This window comes from Hibiscus syriacus, unplaced genomic scaffold (genome assembly GCF_006381635.1).
Source record: "Hibiscus syriacus cultivar Baekdansim isolate YM2019G1 unplaced genomic scaffold, ASM638163v2 tig00117034_pilon, whole genome shotgun sequence".
Taxonomy (NCBI): Eukaryota; Viridiplantae; Streptophyta; class Magnoliopsida; order Malvales; family Malvaceae; genus Hibiscus; species Hibiscus syriacus.
The window spans coordinates 5,637,274-5,654,518 of NW_024063533.1; the positions used below are offsets into that span (position 1 = coordinate 5,637,274).

General features: G+C 35.0%; 1 protein-coding gene and 1 pseudogene across 1 annotated transcript; both read right to left on the minus strand.

Moving 5' to 3' along the window:
* Positions 1-747: 747 nt before the first annotated feature.
* LOC120196837 lies at positions 748-3,435 on the minus strand (annotated as a pseudogene).
* Positions 3,436-5,020: 1,585 nt separating this feature from the next.
* Positions 5,021-9,243, minus strand: LOC120196487 (serine/threonine/tyrosine-protein kinase HT1-like). The gene is made up of 6 exons (XM_039198292.1): positions 8,915-9,243; positions 6,883-7,015; positions 6,127-6,322; positions 5,692-5,813; positions 5,442-5,597; positions 5,021-5,366 (listed from the first exon to the last, which is right to left on the minus strand). Exons 1-6 carry the CDS (start codon positions 9,190-9,192, stop codon positions 5,049-5,051), a joined length of 1,203 nt encoding a protein of 400 aa, XP_039054223.1. The 5' UTR covers positions 9,193-9,243; the 3' UTR covers positions 5,021-5,048.
* Between the last annotated feature and the right edge of the window lie 8,002 nt (positions 9,244-17,245).

A 17,245-nucleotide genomic window follows, 5' to 3' on the forward strand; every position in this document is an offset into this window, starting at 1 on the left:
TGGATCGACACGTGCATGGCCATGCAACAGGTGGCGGGGGCTTACGACAACTCTTCCCGCTAATTCACAAATTGGTTAAGATCCAACTCAACAGAGAGAGAGAGAGAGAACATTGCATGGGGGATTATTTTGGAATTTAACAGGTTTCATCTTAATTTCCGCAAATACAACGTTGTCCGAGTATATGCGGATGTATATTAATTAAATGTCGGAATTTTTTTATTAATACAAATAATTATAAGATAATATTTGTTTAAAAATTTTAATTATTTAACATTAAATATTTAAACATCCTCATTAATGTCGTGTTTAAATTCGAGATCTCAGGATAATAATTATCCACTGAAGCAATGAGATTATTTAATTCATGCTAAGGTCAGACTTGTCGTAAATCAAGTTTTTGTTGATTCATTTTTATTCCTAATATTATCCCTAATTTGGCTAAGAAAATTCCAAGGTGGCCAGGTTCTTTTTACATGATAACAAATATGCTAAATTTTGGGCTTGGATTATAGGCTCCAATTATACTCCTTTTCACAAGGTAAAAGGCATAAAAGCCCCCAAAAGGAAATTCACACAAGTATTAATTCAGTATTTCTTAAGGCTTTAGTATCATAAACCACATTTCAGTCTCATCTGTCGTTTACATTGCAACGAAGAAACATGTTCAATGCATATCCCTAAATCCTACTTGGATTAAAATCTGAATAATGGCGCAATCGGTTACACAAATACCACAACCTCAACTCTGGTTAAGCACTTCCTTTAGAATATAGATCAGTAAAGAAAACAAATGCTCTATTAGTCCGTTAGTAAAAAGAATATTACTTATCTCTGTACTCTTCCCATTAACTATTACCCTCAGCATCTCACGTTTGAACAATTGAAGAGGGCTTCTCTTGTCCGAGTTTAGCTACGGCATCCGTTCTGCAAATCCTCGATAATTCCTCCTGTTATAGAAGTAAATCATATTTGTTGATTACATTATTCAAAAAATATGCTCAAGGAAGAACTAACTGATTGCAGCACATTTACTGGATTACAAGAACTAACAGAAATCTAGAATGATCAGAGCAAGGTTCAAGCAGATAATTGTCGCGAGGACAACAGCAAGATCTCAGGTGAAGCCTCGAGTGAAAGGGTGTGTCTGTTTATATTATTATACCTTAATAGAACTATTTTCTGATACAAGCTTCTCACATTCATCAGAAAGTTTCTTTAGTTCTCCTCTAAGGGAGCAGTTTTCATTGGCCAAGCTTTCCACCCTGCCTTGTAGTTCTTCACACTCCGCCTGTGGAAACACCAAATACAAGCTTCAGGTCTTGAGATTCGAAACAAAGCTAAACGATACTTGAATGGAAATAATTCCAGAATCAATGGTTGAGGAACAAATTAAAGCAGTCTACCTGCTTCCGTAATCTTGATCTCCTGGCAGATTCCCTATTAGACTGCTTCCTCTTCTGTCTTTTCAACTCACGCTCATCCTGCACGAATCAACAGATCCAATTTAGTTAAAAACACAAAACTACACTGGTAAGTCGCATGACATCCAAAACAATCTAGCTTCTTAAAAGGACACAACAGCGGAGCAAATTAAGTTATGACTACAAGTACTAGGGCAAGTTTTTTGTAAACTCATGCGGAATATTGGATTACAAATGAAGCGAATGGTAATGGTTAAAAAAGGAACAAGCAACATTAGAAACACAAACCACCAAGGCTCATACTTGAATCCACTGGTCAGGCATTACAACTCCAGGAGCAACTGTGACTACAGCACCAGATGCATTTGGTTGCATTTTTGCAGCTCCAGTGGCAGCAGGGGATCCACTCCATATATCCAACCCTATATTCAAAGTAGTTCCAGACATAGAGACTACGGGTTTCCCAGGAACCAAAGCCCCCGCATTATTACTCTGTGCATTGGCTGGTAATAAGAGTGATTTGTAATTAGAATATAAAAACCTAAGTTTGTTAGCATAAGCACACTTCGAAAACATAAATAGGAACTTTTATTTTCAAAACAAGCTGAAGCTTGTTTGATTGGATTTATCCTACAGCAAAGCCGAAATTGGATAAGGAAGCTTAATATACCATCCGCAAGCATCTGTTTGAAGCTTCCTTTTTTACCAGCAGCAGGTCCCTAAAGAGAAACAAAGGGAAACTATTCATTAGAAACGGACAAGTCATTGTATTAAAATGCTATCCTGTAAACCATGATGATATGGAGACTGAAATTTATATAGTAGTCGGTGCCCTACTTGGTGATTATTCTCATTGCTTCCATCTGATGTACTCTCACTGCCAGTTTCACCGCTGTTAAGAATGCAATTAGAATTAGAAAAGGCAAGCACAAAACTCGATTAATTTCTTTAGACCAAAACCCAATGGTAAGAGTGAATGAGAAAATTGGTTTATGGGAAAGATTAGAGCATCAAAAGGATAGTGCACCTTTGAGAGCCAGCATCTTTTCCAGAGCCTGAAGCAGCATCTGATGTATTCTCTAGCGTTCCTTGCCGAAGTTCCCTTGGATTTTTTGGTGGCACCTCGATCCTTGTCATCAGCACTCTTTGCCTCATGATCATTATTATTCTTAGCGGAACGTGGAGTCTATAGAAAAAATTGCCATGAGGAAGGACATTTATCTTATGAACAGCTAAGAAACAAAAGGAAACATAAACTGCAAAAGGAACACAAATAAAGAGGGAAAAAAAAAACTAAAATTACCATAGACATAGTAGGATGTGCATATACTCCCCCTGGAGGATATATTACTGGATACGGAACTGGGGTGCCATACGGAGGCATTAAAGGATGCTGAATGATAATCAACAGAAATGAAAGGAAGACCCTTACTCCAACAAAATAATGAAATAAACCGATTATTGCACAATGGTGACTTTAAAGGTGGTATCACCTGGCCTCCCCACATATATGGATGTGGAGCTGGGGAAGCAACAGTTGAGGCAAAGAAGGGTGGAGTAGCCCCAGCACCATAATAATAAGCCTAAACAAGAAGCTGAGTCGTAAGCTTGAACGATTTTTTACAGGAAAAAGACTCTTTAGGAATTTCATACACGAGATCAGCAGTTGAAAAATAACTCAAACCCTTTGATTTATGTACTATACAAACCTGCATCGGGTTTGACCAATCAGGATATGCAGGTGTTGACATTTCCTGTTAGTAAAAGTTAGAATAATCGGTAAGGCTCAATCACATGTAAGTGATGAGAGAGCAACAATCAAAGGAGTACACTGTTAGCTCTTTTCTTCTTGTGAAGAGGAGGCAACTACGATATACCTGAGCCGATGCTGTAGGTTTGGAAGGCTTGGATGGTGAGTTCTCTTCTGTTCCCATAATCACTTTGGTAATCCTCTTAATTTCAGCAAACTTAGAATCAAATTTGAATATAGTAAATGTCTTTTATGGAGCACCTGAGAATCCAATTCCGAGTGAACATTTATATAAGAAATCAGAGATCACAAGAAACTATCAACCAATGCCACAGCTAACCGGGGTGGGGGGTGGGGGGGAGCTATAACCGGCTATTGGGTACATGCAGAATCATATTTTATGTACAAAAATATGATTCATGGAACGTAAATCTAAACAAATTTCAGTCTTCAGTCAGCGTATTATCATGAAGGAACTATAATGAGAAAAGATAGATAATAGAACTGAAGTTAAAGCTCAGCAACAAACACTCACTTGATCCAACAGAAGACAGAACTTACCCGAAAAATATTGTAAACACCCTACACCAGTTTCAAAATAACCCATATAAAGAATGCTAAAATCTAGAAATAAACTAGATACTTTTTAAGATGTTCTCTTATCTTGGTCACATTCTCTTGCAGCAGATAAATCCAAAATAATACAAATGGGTTATTTTGCTCTTGTCCTAACAAGTGAAGCACTCAGAGGGCAGCGTCATGTTTGTAGTTAATTTAGCGATACGCAAAACAAAGTAGAGAGTATCAACTGTTTCCATTAAGGGACAATCTTCAAATATTAAGTAATTCTTCGATTCCAGTAATTCGTTAATTAAATTCCTTCCAATTTGTTTCGTAAAAAACATTCAACTTTTCCAACAACTCTACCTAAAACAAAAAGAATAGAAATCAGCCGTGCCTATTTTAAATAGACCAAAGCTAAAGCTAGTCAACAATCGGCCATCTAATTCTTCATGCAGATTTTAATAAAAACCCAAAGTGGACCAGCAATTGTCTTACAGATGGAATTCATGGTTCTACACCTCCTCCCAAACATGTTTGGGGGAAAAGAGAGAGTATACATTAATTTATTTAATTTTATGGATTACCACTAATAAACATACTAAACAGCTTCATTTTTAACAGAGTAAAGAGTTAATATTAATCTTTAAGCAGCCCTAAACGCGCATGATTTCCCGTATGCGTATCATAAGCAAAGCTCAAAAGAAACAGTTTAAAGATAAAGTTGAGACAAGAACGAGCAAGTAGCACTCATCCAACTGGTAAATAAAAATTAAAAACATGAAACAAGAGAAACTAAATTCTTGACAGTGTTAAATAATCTTAGACTCTAAATGCTTTTAGAATTACATATAAAGAACAGACCTGCTTTCATGGCGTTGAAAAGAGGAGGAAATTCAATTCAATTCAATTAATTTTCTTCTGAAAAAAGATGTTGCAAGACTGACATTTATATAAGAGACAGAGGATCCATCGTGAAACTACGTCGTTTTGAGGCTTTTGACTTTTCTGTTATCCTTCCACGTCAGTAAGATATTCCAATTTCCCAATACTCGATGGGCCATTGCAACAATTAGCCCAAAACTAAGCCTACGTGGATCAAGTTGTTTTCTATTCATGAAATAGTTAAAATAAATTAAAAACTATTTCTTCTAACAAAAGTGAACATCTCTATTTCAATAACACAAGACATACAGAAACTTTGATAGTATTTATTTTTGGTTCTTTCTGAGGTATATAAAAAGCATTGATTTCCAATTGAAAGTTCTGGAAATTTCTGTTTAAAATTTGCAGTCAAAACATGATCAACCCTCCTATCTCATCAATCCGAAGCAATCATCCAAGCAGAGGAAGTATGATGTATAAGTCTTCGATTTCTTTCCCTTGTTACCGTTGTTGGTAACATGGTCGGGATCGGTACACTCTTCCTTTGCATGGTTTATGGAACGATCGATTTCCACCATCTTAGGAGGCGTAGTCTCCATCTCTGCGGAGCAACACTTGTGGAGCAAGTTTGTAAGATACGCGGTGATTTCCTTGAATTCCGGTCGGATCTTCGGGTCCTCTTCCCAACAGGACTGCAGGAGAGATGCAATCTCTGTTGGAAGACCTTCCACACTAGGCCTTTCATTCTGAAGATTGCAAAAGAGATATATAATTAGATATTGTTAAAAGTAATGACATGAGAATCACAAATTTCAGCTTACATTTGAGGCTGCATACGCCACGATTATGTTACCCCTTCCCTTGAATGGGGCTTTGTTCGTCAACAACTCCCAAAGAACAATGGAGTAGCTGTACACATCGACCTTGTGGTCATAGTGTTTCTTTGCCCCGATGGGGAGCGGATCTCTGCTGTATAACTAATTCAGATATAAGAAAAGGTGTCAGACGTCACCGGAACTAGGAAGATAATACACTACTAGATATTGATTTGAAGCATTATAGGAAATGCACCTCGGGAGCCATCCACCGGTAAGTACCGGCCTCACAAGTCATTCCGCCCATTATTTCCTCCCTTGCTAATCCAAAGTCAGCCAGCTTGACATGCATTTTATCCTCGGAGAGAAGCAAATTACCTGCCATGATATTAAGGATATGTAGGAAACAGATTATTTGCTGGCATAACATTTCAAGGCTTATTATCAGCTGCTTCTATAATTCTTAAGCATTTTGATGCTTCACTTGAAAAAGTGAAAATTTTCAGTTTCAGCACTATCTATAATTCGTTTGGCACCCAACATATTATTGGAAGTCACCATTGCTGTTCGGGAAAACAATGAATATTTGCTATATCTTATGTCTTGGTCACTACAACCAAGCGAAGCACACCATTAACTGTTTACCAAATTAAAGCAACTAGAATACTGAGATTAAAAGAGAATGAATTACTCGGCTTCAGATCACGATGAATAATGCCATTGGCATGCATGTATTCCATAGCTCGGGAAATATCCAAAGCCAGACGTAACGAATGCTTCAGTTCGAGACACTTGGGGCGCACACTCCACAAATACCTTTGAAGTGTATTACCTTTCATAAGTTCAGTAACTATCATCAAAGTTGGCTCCACGGAAGCACCAATAAACTGTTTCAGCATAACAGATTTGAATTAGAAGGACAGGGAGATTAATGCAGTTATGAACACCAGCTTGAGGGAACAATGCAAAGTTAAAATAGCCAGAAAATCAACTTTAATGATACAAGAAAGTCATATTTTAATTATTCTGATGGATTTTAAAGGCCCTGAAAATAGATAAATTCATATTATAAGCCTATTGCTCAAGGATATTTGTATTAGGTATGGAAAGATTCTGAGATAATAAACACATCTGCAGCAAAATTTCCTCCAGTCAGACAAATAGCAGAGTTCAAATGAACATCTTCCATGGATGGATATATGAGAAACTCACAGGGAAACCATATCCCCACACCAAATCTGACAACTTAGTTTGCTTATGTAGCCTGTTGCCATGTTGGCTAGCAAGGAGGATGTGACAACATACATGGAAAGCAGAAAACATCAAATATTAATCAGCCGTTGCTTTCGATCAGGAGCTTGAAACAAGAGACTGAAGGTGAAGGTAAAATTAGACATACTAAAATTTAAGGGTAAGTTTTATACATGAGAGGAAATGAAGTAAATACCTTTACAACATTCTCATGGTCCATCCTAGACAGCAGTAAAACCTCCCTCTGAAATTTCTCTTTATGTTCATGAATTACAGCTGATGGATTACTTGGCTGAATAGTCTTCACAGCAACAGGTTTGGATTTGTAGCTGGAATAAAATGAAGTAACTGTCAGTGTGACGAATCTAAATCATTCGTTGATAGAAAATTGAAATTTATTGCAACGGTATAGCCTTCTAAAACGCAGAAAGCAAGCATGCAATCAAATTTGAACAATGCCAAACATGATATCACAGAATCAATAAGAATTAGCATAAGATTTTGTCTTCCTTTGCCATACACAACTGCTGAAATACAGGGCAATGAAGAATTACTTTTACCAGACATCTACAGTAGAGAGGGCGCTTTCATGCAAACAATATCACAAAAAGATAGCATCGATTATGTTCAATTTATAACTTAAATACAAATGCAGATAATGAGAGGTTTTTAGAATTGATATACAACAAGATGCATAGGAAATTTGACTAGGTATCCAAGGTGTGTCCAGTCAATTAGGAAACAATCATAATCGATCATAAATCCATCAGATGATGAATCTTTTAACTGTCAACTATGCTATTAATGGAAATTGCACTGAAGTCCACATTACATGTGGAACTAACAAAAAAATGTAGTTAGAATCAATCTCAAATCCATGTGATGATGAATCGACCTTAAATCCATCAGATGGTGAATCTTTTAACCATCAACTATGCTATTAGTGAAAATTGCACTGCAGTCCAGACCACATGTGCAAGCTAAATGTAGTTAGAGTCGATCTCAAATCCATCTGATGATGAATCGATTTTAAATCCATTGGATGATGAATCTTTTAACCGTCAACGCTATTAGTGAAAATAGCACCATTCCAAAGTCCAAACTACACTTGCAGTAACAGCTAAATGTAGTTAGAATCCATCTCAAATCATCTAATGATGAATCGATCTTAAACCATTGGATGATGAATCTTTTAACCATCAACTATGCTATTAGTGAAAATAGCACCTTTTCAAAGTCCAAACTACACGTGTGGTAACAGCTAAATGTTGTTAGAATCGATCTTAAATCCATTGGATGATGAATCTTTTAACCATCAACTAGGCTATTAGTGAAAATAGCACCATTCCAAAGTCCAAACTACACGTGCGGTAACAACTAAATTTAGTTAAAGTCGATCTCAAATCCTCTGATGATGAATCTTTTAAGCGTCAACTATGCTATTGACAAAAATCGCAACAACAACTAAATGTAGTTAAGAGTCAATCTCAAATCGATCGATGATGAGATGAATCTTTTAACTTGTGAACAAAATTTGATGCTATCAGCTAAATTTCATTAGAACCTAAAATATTCCTCCAGGAAATCTTCATCAATGCTCTCACTTGCGAAGCTTCAACAACTAGCTAAACCAGTAGTGAAATGCAGTGCAAATTCAAAATGAACGTATCATATCTCCAACTAAAATGACTATATAAGCAACGGAACAGATATTCTATCACCATTGCATTCAACCAATCTGACATTATTAACTCTTTAAAACTCAGCAAACAAGGAACCATGAATCTACTTCCTTAGCACTTGAAGGGACCACAAAAATGAAGATAAAGCTTACTTCTTTACCATTAAATATAGTAATCAACAAATTTTATAGACCTTAAACTAGAAGGAACTCAAATCCCTTATAAAAGAACCCATTTTTCCCATCAAGATTTAAATACACCATGTTGCCAAAAAAAAACAGATAAACCACCTTGAACCCTTTGAAAATTTTGTCCATACAAAAAGACAGAAGAATTCAAATGTCATAAAGAAAGATGAAAACAAAATTGAATTCAGACAAAGGAGAAAAACCCAAAGAAGCCCACAAAAAACAAAAGAGCATGAAAATCCAAGAACATGCAAAGAATGTGATTAACCTAGTCAAGAATATCAAGAAAACCAAACATAAAACATCCCAAAAAAAGGGAAAAAAGGTGAAGAGAACAAAACAAAAAAAAAAAACTCACAATCCTTCATGAACAGTAGAGTAAGAGCCTTCACCGATCATTTTGTGAAGGAAAACATGGCGAGGATCAATCAACAAGGTTTCATCAATCTGGAAGACAAAACTATTATCTGAGTCTGAATCATCTGTTTCATCTTCCACGTCATTGTTGTACAATGACGTCAGCCTAGGTAAGGTATTGCCTACATATTGAAGAGGATAAGGTAAAGACAACTCAAGCTCGTCTCTTTCTCCTCTATCCATTGCTGAACCTTCCTTTTTGTAGTTTTCTTGTTGCATTACACAGTAAAGAAAAAGCTCAAAAAATTAAAATACTTCTTTAATGGGCAAAAATTCTTATATAAATATGTATATATATATATATGTGTGTGTGTGTGTGTGAAATCAAACAGAAACAGAAACAGAAACAGAAACAGAAACAGAAACAATAAAAAAATGAATTTTTATTGGAAACGTGGGGCTTTGGCCTTTGGTGGGTTTCAAAAACGAGAGGGAATTATGGAAACTATTTTTTCTATATTGCTTTTATGGAAAGTCTTAAATTTAATTAATTTTTTTTATTTGAAAATGGTGCATTGAGGTGCATGAATGACCTTGCATCTGCATACCTGGCATATTTTTAGAGGACAGTTTGATGGAAGGGTGGGGGACCACGGAGGTTATATTATTATTTTTGATAAAAATGGAAATGATTTAGAGAATAATGAATGTTTTTTTCTGGAGTGTTTTGGACTCGTACATTAATTTTGGCAATCAGGGAAATACATATGGCTCCACTGTTATTACTGATTCCCTCTATTCATTGTTCTTATTCAATTTTTAAGATTTTGATATTAAATGTTTAGAAAGCGTTAAATGTTAGATAAATCATTCTTTACTAACTCAACTTGAGTTTGATTACTGTTGTTTTTATAATGTTCATGAATTTGAATTTGTTTAAATTTGTGATTTATCTTTGATTTAAGATTTTAAAGTTATATGTAATTTAAATATGGGTAAAGTGCACAAATGGTCCCTCAATTCATATATTCCATGACTATAGGGTATAAGTTTTTAGTCCCATGACTATTAAAAGATACAAAATGGTCAGCTGCCTATTCATATATTCCAAACTTGTCCTTTTATGTTAGAAAATTGACGGACGTCTGCGCTAGAAGTTAATTTATTGAATGAGATATGATAAAATCATATTTTAATATTGTTTACTAGCACTGTCGCTGCTTTCAAGTACTGGCTTGACGACATAATGTAAACAGAGAATTGATCCACAAAATACAATTCAAACGATTATGAGATCAGATTTTATCATATCTCAGTCAATATGTTAACGTTCAGCGTAGAAGACCACCATTTTTGACGAAAAAGGATGAGTTTGAAACATATGAGTAGACGGGTGACTATTTTATAACTTTTGATAGTCGGGGGACTCAATAAGAAGTGTCAAATAATCGGTGGATTGTTTTGTAATTTTTAATAGTTAAAAGATTTAACAAAGCAGTACCTATAATCGGAGAATCATTTGTGTACTTTACCAATTAATGATGATCGGGGAGATTTGGACTTTGGCTCTAAATTTTTTGAACAAGGTTAATAATATACTCTTATTATTGAGGTAAATGATTGAGTATATATGCATTACTTAAACAAAAAGAAGAAGATATTTGCCTTGATTTTATTGTGTTGATTGCTCACAATTTAACCTAGTTCCTAATTAAGCATAATCTAACCTTATTTCTTTACCCAATATGTCAAACGAGAACATTTAGCAGTTTGTATCAGTCTTAAAACGGTACTTAATGTTTCGGTTAAAATTTCAGTATATTTTGATTAATACCAATTAGTATCGATAGATACAAAATTTTAATACTTTTAAATTAAATTTGTATTTTTAATTATATTTGAAAAATAAATATAATCATTTAATCAAGTTATTGAACTTAATTAAATATTTCAATATAAATATATTTTTTTAGGGAAAGGGAGAGAGATTATCCTGGTTTAAACTTGAGATTTAATGTTAATGAACACTAAAGTATTACTCATTATCAATACACCAAGTACTTGATTTAATGCGAAGGAAAACCCAACTTAGTTGACCGAAAATTCTAAGACCTAGATTTAAAGAGATAACATGTTTGCATCAACCTTATGAGGTCATTGTGGGTTCCTAGCCTTAACTCGTTCCTATGATGTAAATATTGATGAAAAGTGAGATAAATTAAGAAATGTTCTCTCAAACTCTTATGGAACTAGAAAATGTTCACAGCTATATGAACATACTTACAAGAACTAATAACCTTTCCAGGAGGATAGTTCTGTAATGTATATCATTATTTACACAAATGACAGAATATTTCAAGGACATCATGTCTACTAGTCAGCTAGACAAGTAAATATACTTTTACAAGAGAATATTCAAGGGTTGATGTCTACTAATTCTATACAACTATTTATCATAGATTTTATCACCATCGATTCAATATTTTGATTAAATAAGCAATCTCATTCATACGAGGATTGTTGGATAATGGATTTTTTTAGGGATGACAATTTAACCCGAAACAGATGGTTTCCGACTTGACCCGATCCGATAGGGTTGGATTTTTTAAAAACAATTCAGCGTCAGGTCGGGTCTGATCAAATTTTTAAGAAAGTGGGGTCGGGTTCGGGTGGAGTGCAAAAAAACTTTGACTAGGCCCCATTCAAGGATAATAATGTAATTTCTTTAAAAATCTTATTATTTTTTAATTATGTCCTTATTTTAAACCGGGTCGGGTCGGGTCGAATTTATACTCTAAAAACTCGGGTCGGGTCGGAGTTGGGTGGGAATATATATTTTTTGGATTGGGTGGGGGTAGGGTGGAGGATATATAGTTTTTGGGTCGGGTCAGATTGTAATGCCTCAAATATTAGGTCAATGACTACATTGAAAGAAATTAAAAATCAGGAGGATTAAATTGAATAATGGTAAAGTATGAGAAAATGATTTAGAAATTTTGTGTAAGACCAATTAGTAAGAAAGGAAGAATGAAAGAGTATTTTAGTCTTTTAGAGGGAAATGGATGTAAAATTCATTTTGATAGGGTATTTAAGAATAAGAAAAAGGGGAAAATAGAAAAGGAAGCTAAATTATCTTCTCTTCTCCTTCTTCCCGTGTGCCCGTTCTCTCCATAGCCAAAGGTGAGTTCCTCCAAGTTGGTTTTTCATTTAGTTAAATGGTTGGTATTGAAACCTTGAGTATTATAGAGGCTTAATGAAGGGTTATAAAGGATTAAAACCAAGAGATGAATGATTTATGAGAGATTGAAGAAAATGGGTTTTTGAATGTTATGTTGAAATATGAGTTTTTATTGAGGTTTGCTAGTATATTTAACTTGTCAAATAAGTAAATAAGAGATTATAAGCATTGGATGTGATTAAAAACATGTATGAAAAAGTAGTATAATTATTGGTTTGAGATGATTCTTGGAGATTTTAGATGTTATAAGAAGCTAGATGAAGGAAAGTTAGTTGAGATAAGTAAAGAAGAGTTTAATAGTATTGTTGGAGGTAAAAGTAAGGGAATTTGATGGAATTTGGGCAAAAATCGAGCTGAAAATGGAAATTATGGGTAAGGGTATCAAGAACAGTATCGATACTATAGGCTTAAATTTGATTAATTATGATGAACAGTATCGATACCGATGCAATTAGTATCGATATTGTTGTGGGTATCGATACTAAGAGGAATGTATTGATACCATGGATTCCATAATGCAGAAATGGTATCGATACTGAAGGGAGTATCGGTACCATAGTATAGAAGTATCGATACCATGGTAGGGGTACCGATACTATTGAGTCTGGAAAATTAAGATTGTACAAATTTTGATAAAAATTGAATATAATAGTACTTTTAAGTATTATTAAAAGTATAAATGTTAGAAAGTATACTAACATTGGTATCGTATGTGTACTTATTGGATGCTTGTGTAGATTGTAACCAAGCTTCCGAGTTAAGCAAGAAAAAGGGCAAAGATATGGTTGTCGAATAGCTGGACATCCTTAAAGCGTTTTAACGAGACATACCAGGTGAGTGCATTTAATATATACATTACGAGTTATAGTTATTATTGGTTAAATGAATATGTTGCAGTGTTATATTAGTACTATGTGTACAAAACCACAGAATTCATAATATGCTTATGAACGACTGTATCGACACTAAGTGTGCAACCCATAGAATTCATAATATGTTTATGAACGACCGTATCAACACTAATTGTGCATTACGCAGAATTCATAATATATTTATGAATGACCGTATCGGCACTAAGTGTGCAAAACCCACGAAATTCATAATATGTTTATGAACGACCTTATCGACACTAAGTGTGCAACCCACGAAATTCATAATATGTTTATGAATGACCGTATCGACACTAAGTGTGCAACACCACGAAATTCATAATTTGTTTATGAAAGACCGTATCAGCACTATGTGTGCACCTCAAAGAAATCAAAATGATTTGAAAAAATAAATTCGTAATTGATAGATATGATATAATAATGTATTGATTTCACCTTATTAGTGTTCTTGCCTCACTAAGTAAATACTTAACGTGTGTTTATTTCACGCGTAGGTGTCAGTAAGTAGAGTAAGGAGTGCATCTGACATTGCAAATCAAAAGTCACCTCATCAGTAACTGTGTGATGTTGTCAGTCTATTTAAAGAGTTTTAACAACTTTAGTCTTGACAACTTTTATTTGTTTACCTTTGCATATTTTCTTGCCTCGACAAAACTTTTCTACTCACTTCACTTTACAATTTTTATTGCCTCGGCCATACTTTTTTACGAAGTTATCACACCCCTAAACTTAAACTATTGCTTGTCCTCAAGCAATGGATAATGAGTAATAGAAAAATGAAATGCTATGGTAAAGTCTAATTCATGACAGTCAAATGGTTTAAAATTTCAACCCTCAACAACAAGTTTGCCCTCAGCAACCGTCTAAGAATACTCAATAATCTTGTTGGACAGCCTAAGCATAGCATACCAAATCATTCTTAGCATAAAATAACTTCTCGCCATAGAAAAACCAACATAAGTGCCCCGTTAAAATTCTGATTGTGTGAGGTTTCCAGTGTATTTACAGAGTTTTGACAACTTTAGTCTTGACAACTTTTATTTGTTTACCTTTGCATATTTTTCTTGCATCGACAAAACTTTTCTACTCACTTCACTTTATAATGCCTCGTCCATACTTTTTTCTATCTGTTCATACTATTTGCCATTGCATATTTTCCTTTTTTATATCATTAGACTTAGATACTTAGGATTAGTTAGTGACACCTATTCCTAGCTGTAGCAATCTTTTAAAAGCCCTCCAATCTATGTGGAGACGATACTCACTACTATATTACTTGATTCGATTGTGTATACTTGTACATAATTGCTTGCCTTAGCATATACATTTACAAGCGATCAAGTTTTTGGCACCGTTGCCTGGATTGACAATTGGTGTTTTTAAAAGTTTTGTTATAGCATTATCTTGTTTCTTTATTATTATTTTATTATTTTATTTTTCTAGATTTATTCACTATTTTTGTTTACCCTTTTCAGGTGTTGTGCGGTTGCATAACTTGTAGAAGTTCTAAGGAACCATTATCTCATTTTGAACCTGAGATTGAAAAAATTTTCTATCAAAGAAGTTATGTTCAAGGAGCTCAAAACGCTATATATGAAGTTCAAAATTAAGTGGAGGAACCTATAGAATTAAATGTCATGGAAAATAAAAATACAAATAATGATGCAAGACCACGAACTATCAGAGATCACTTAGCTCCCACCTTGAATGGCCTTAAGCATGCTATTATAGCTCCCAAGATTCAGGCAGACCACTTCGAGCTCAAACCAGTTATGTTTGACATGTTAGACTTGATTGGACAGTTTGGTGTTGCTCCTCATGAGGATGCAAGGCAATATGTTCGAGCATTTTTGGAGGTTTCTGACTCCTTTTGACAACAATGTGTGCATGAAGATATGCCTAAATTGAAGTTATTTCCATATTCTTTGAAAGATCATGCCAGGGCATGGCTTAATGGACTATCTTCTGGCTCGATAAGGTCTTGGGTAGATTTGTGCAAACAATTATTGCTATAGCATAACCCACCCAATATGAATAACCATCTCAGGAATGCCATAGTATTTTTTTTCCAAGGCAATGAAGAGTCTATGTATGAGTGTTGGGACCGATACAAAAGTTTTCTTTGCAATTGCACCAATCATGGATTCCATGACTGGACTCAAATTGTGATGTTCTACAATGGAGTCAACGCACTCACTCGCATGATGTTGGATGCCTCGAAGAATGGTACTCTGTTTGACAAATCACCCGAGGAAGCCTTTGATATCCTTGATAGGATAATCATTTCCCAAGGCTTAGAACCAGAAGGAAAGTGTTTGGGGCTTTTGAACTTGACGCCAAGGATTCAGTGTCTGCCCAACTTTCTGCCATAACAAATATGTTGAATAATTTACAGCGTTCCAGTGAGGTAAAGGAAGTCACAGTAACCAGCTCAGCATGCATTTCTTGCCATGAAAACCATCATGAAAGTGAATGCCCTGAAAATCAGGAGTCTATTAATTTTGTGGGCAATTTCAATAAAAGCAACAATAACCCCTACTCTAATACCTATAACCCTGGATGGCGTCAGCATCCAATTTTTTCTTGGGGTAAGAAAGGGACCAACAACAACCATGCAGACAATCTTAACAGGCCATAACAAACTATTTCTGAACCTATAAATTTTCAGCATCAGCAGATTCCCTGGTAAAATATTAACAAGGGTTCAGCTACTTCCTCAAATTCTAATTCCCTCGAAGCTTCACTGCAAGATTTTATGGCCTCGACAAAAGAATTTACGACTTCAACTAAGGCCTTATTGCATGAATACTCTTCAATAATTAAAAGCCAAGCCATACTATTACAAAGTCAAACAACTGTATTACAAAGTCATAGCTCATCTTTGAGAGCATTGGAGAACCAAGTGGGCCAAATTGTCACGACATTACATTCTCACCCGCAAGGGAGCCTCTTTAGAGATACTGAGGTCACTAAGCCTCATGGAAATGAGCAATACAGTTCGCTTACACTGAGGAGTGGCACCCAAATTAATATGGAAGATAAGTTTAGGGGGGATGAAGCAATAAATTTATCGCCACAAAATTACACATGAAGAATCTGAAAGTCAAGCTGAAACTGTTGAATAGGACGAGTTGTATAAAGAGAAGCAAAAGGATGAGGGTTCAATAAGTCATCCTACTGATGGTGGAAAATTTATAGCCACGGCAAAAATTTCCTCAAAGGTTGAAGAAGCATAACGAAGAGATTATATTCCACTATGATTCAGCTTCATGCAGAGAGAACTTTAAAGGAGAGAGGACTACTGCAAAGGTCCTACAATTCAGATGTGCAAGACATGAAATGCCAGGGCAAAATATTTTGAAGGTGGAACTGTTATATGTGTGGGGTATTTTGGTCTATACTGGTGCTCCAATCGAATGCAAAAAAACTGCCATATCAGTTCAGGATGTTTTCATTTTGCATCCCTTCAACCTATTTATTTTATTTTTTATTTTTAGTCATGGCAAAATTATTTTTTTGTGTTTCTGTTTTTCTTTGCTTTATTTCTTTATTTACTTTAAATATTAGTTTTTAGAAGAATAGACCCTCAAGCATATGGACAAGAGTAAATCCCTTATGGATACTGCACCCACTTAGAAAGAAGACTCAATTGGTGCTTGCACAAACGATGACATTACTGATGATGTCCACCTATTTGTACAAATGCCACGGTGAATTGCAACACCTCTGATCAAGCATCGCCTGAAGAGGGAAAATAATCATGTTTGAACTTCTCCACCTAAGGAATCTACGCAAAAAAACCCACCCACCATCAAAGTAGATGTTAGTCAAGGTACCCTGCATTACATTTTATCTTTAGTTTAGTCTTCATGCATTGATGACAATGCATCTCTCAAGTTTGGGAGAGGTGTTGTACTCCATACTTAGTTTTTTCATTTTTGATAATAATTGGTTGAAATATTTGTTGTCATGGCATGAGTTTCATTAGGATAGTTGTTCGAAAAAGTTGATGATGCCCAATGATGAAAGAAAATTTTATAGCCTAGCCAGAATTATTTTACACGACTGTTGAAAGCTAGAACCGAGTTTAGGACTTGATTCTTTGTGACTCTTTAAACACAATTGTATGTTTTCTCTGCTTAAGGTGCATAGAAAAATTATAGGAAAGAACTTTTTGCGCGTCGTGGCATTAAATGTTTGAAAA

Excerpts from the sequence above, each read along its gene's own strand:
- LOC120196487 (XM_039198292.1), bottom strand. The coding sequence starts at position 9,192 with ATGCAACAAGAAAACTACAAAAAGGAAGGTTCAGCAATGGATAGAGGA. Across the intron at positions 6,323-6,882 it reads ACCATGAGAATGTTGTAAAG|TTTATTGGTGCTTCCGTGGA; the intron begins GTATTTACTTCA and ends ATGCTGAAACAG. Across the intron at positions 5,598-5,691 it reads ACCGGTGGATGGCTCCCGAG|TTATACAGCAGAGATCCGCT; the intron begins GTGCATTTCCTA and ends TATCTGAATTAG.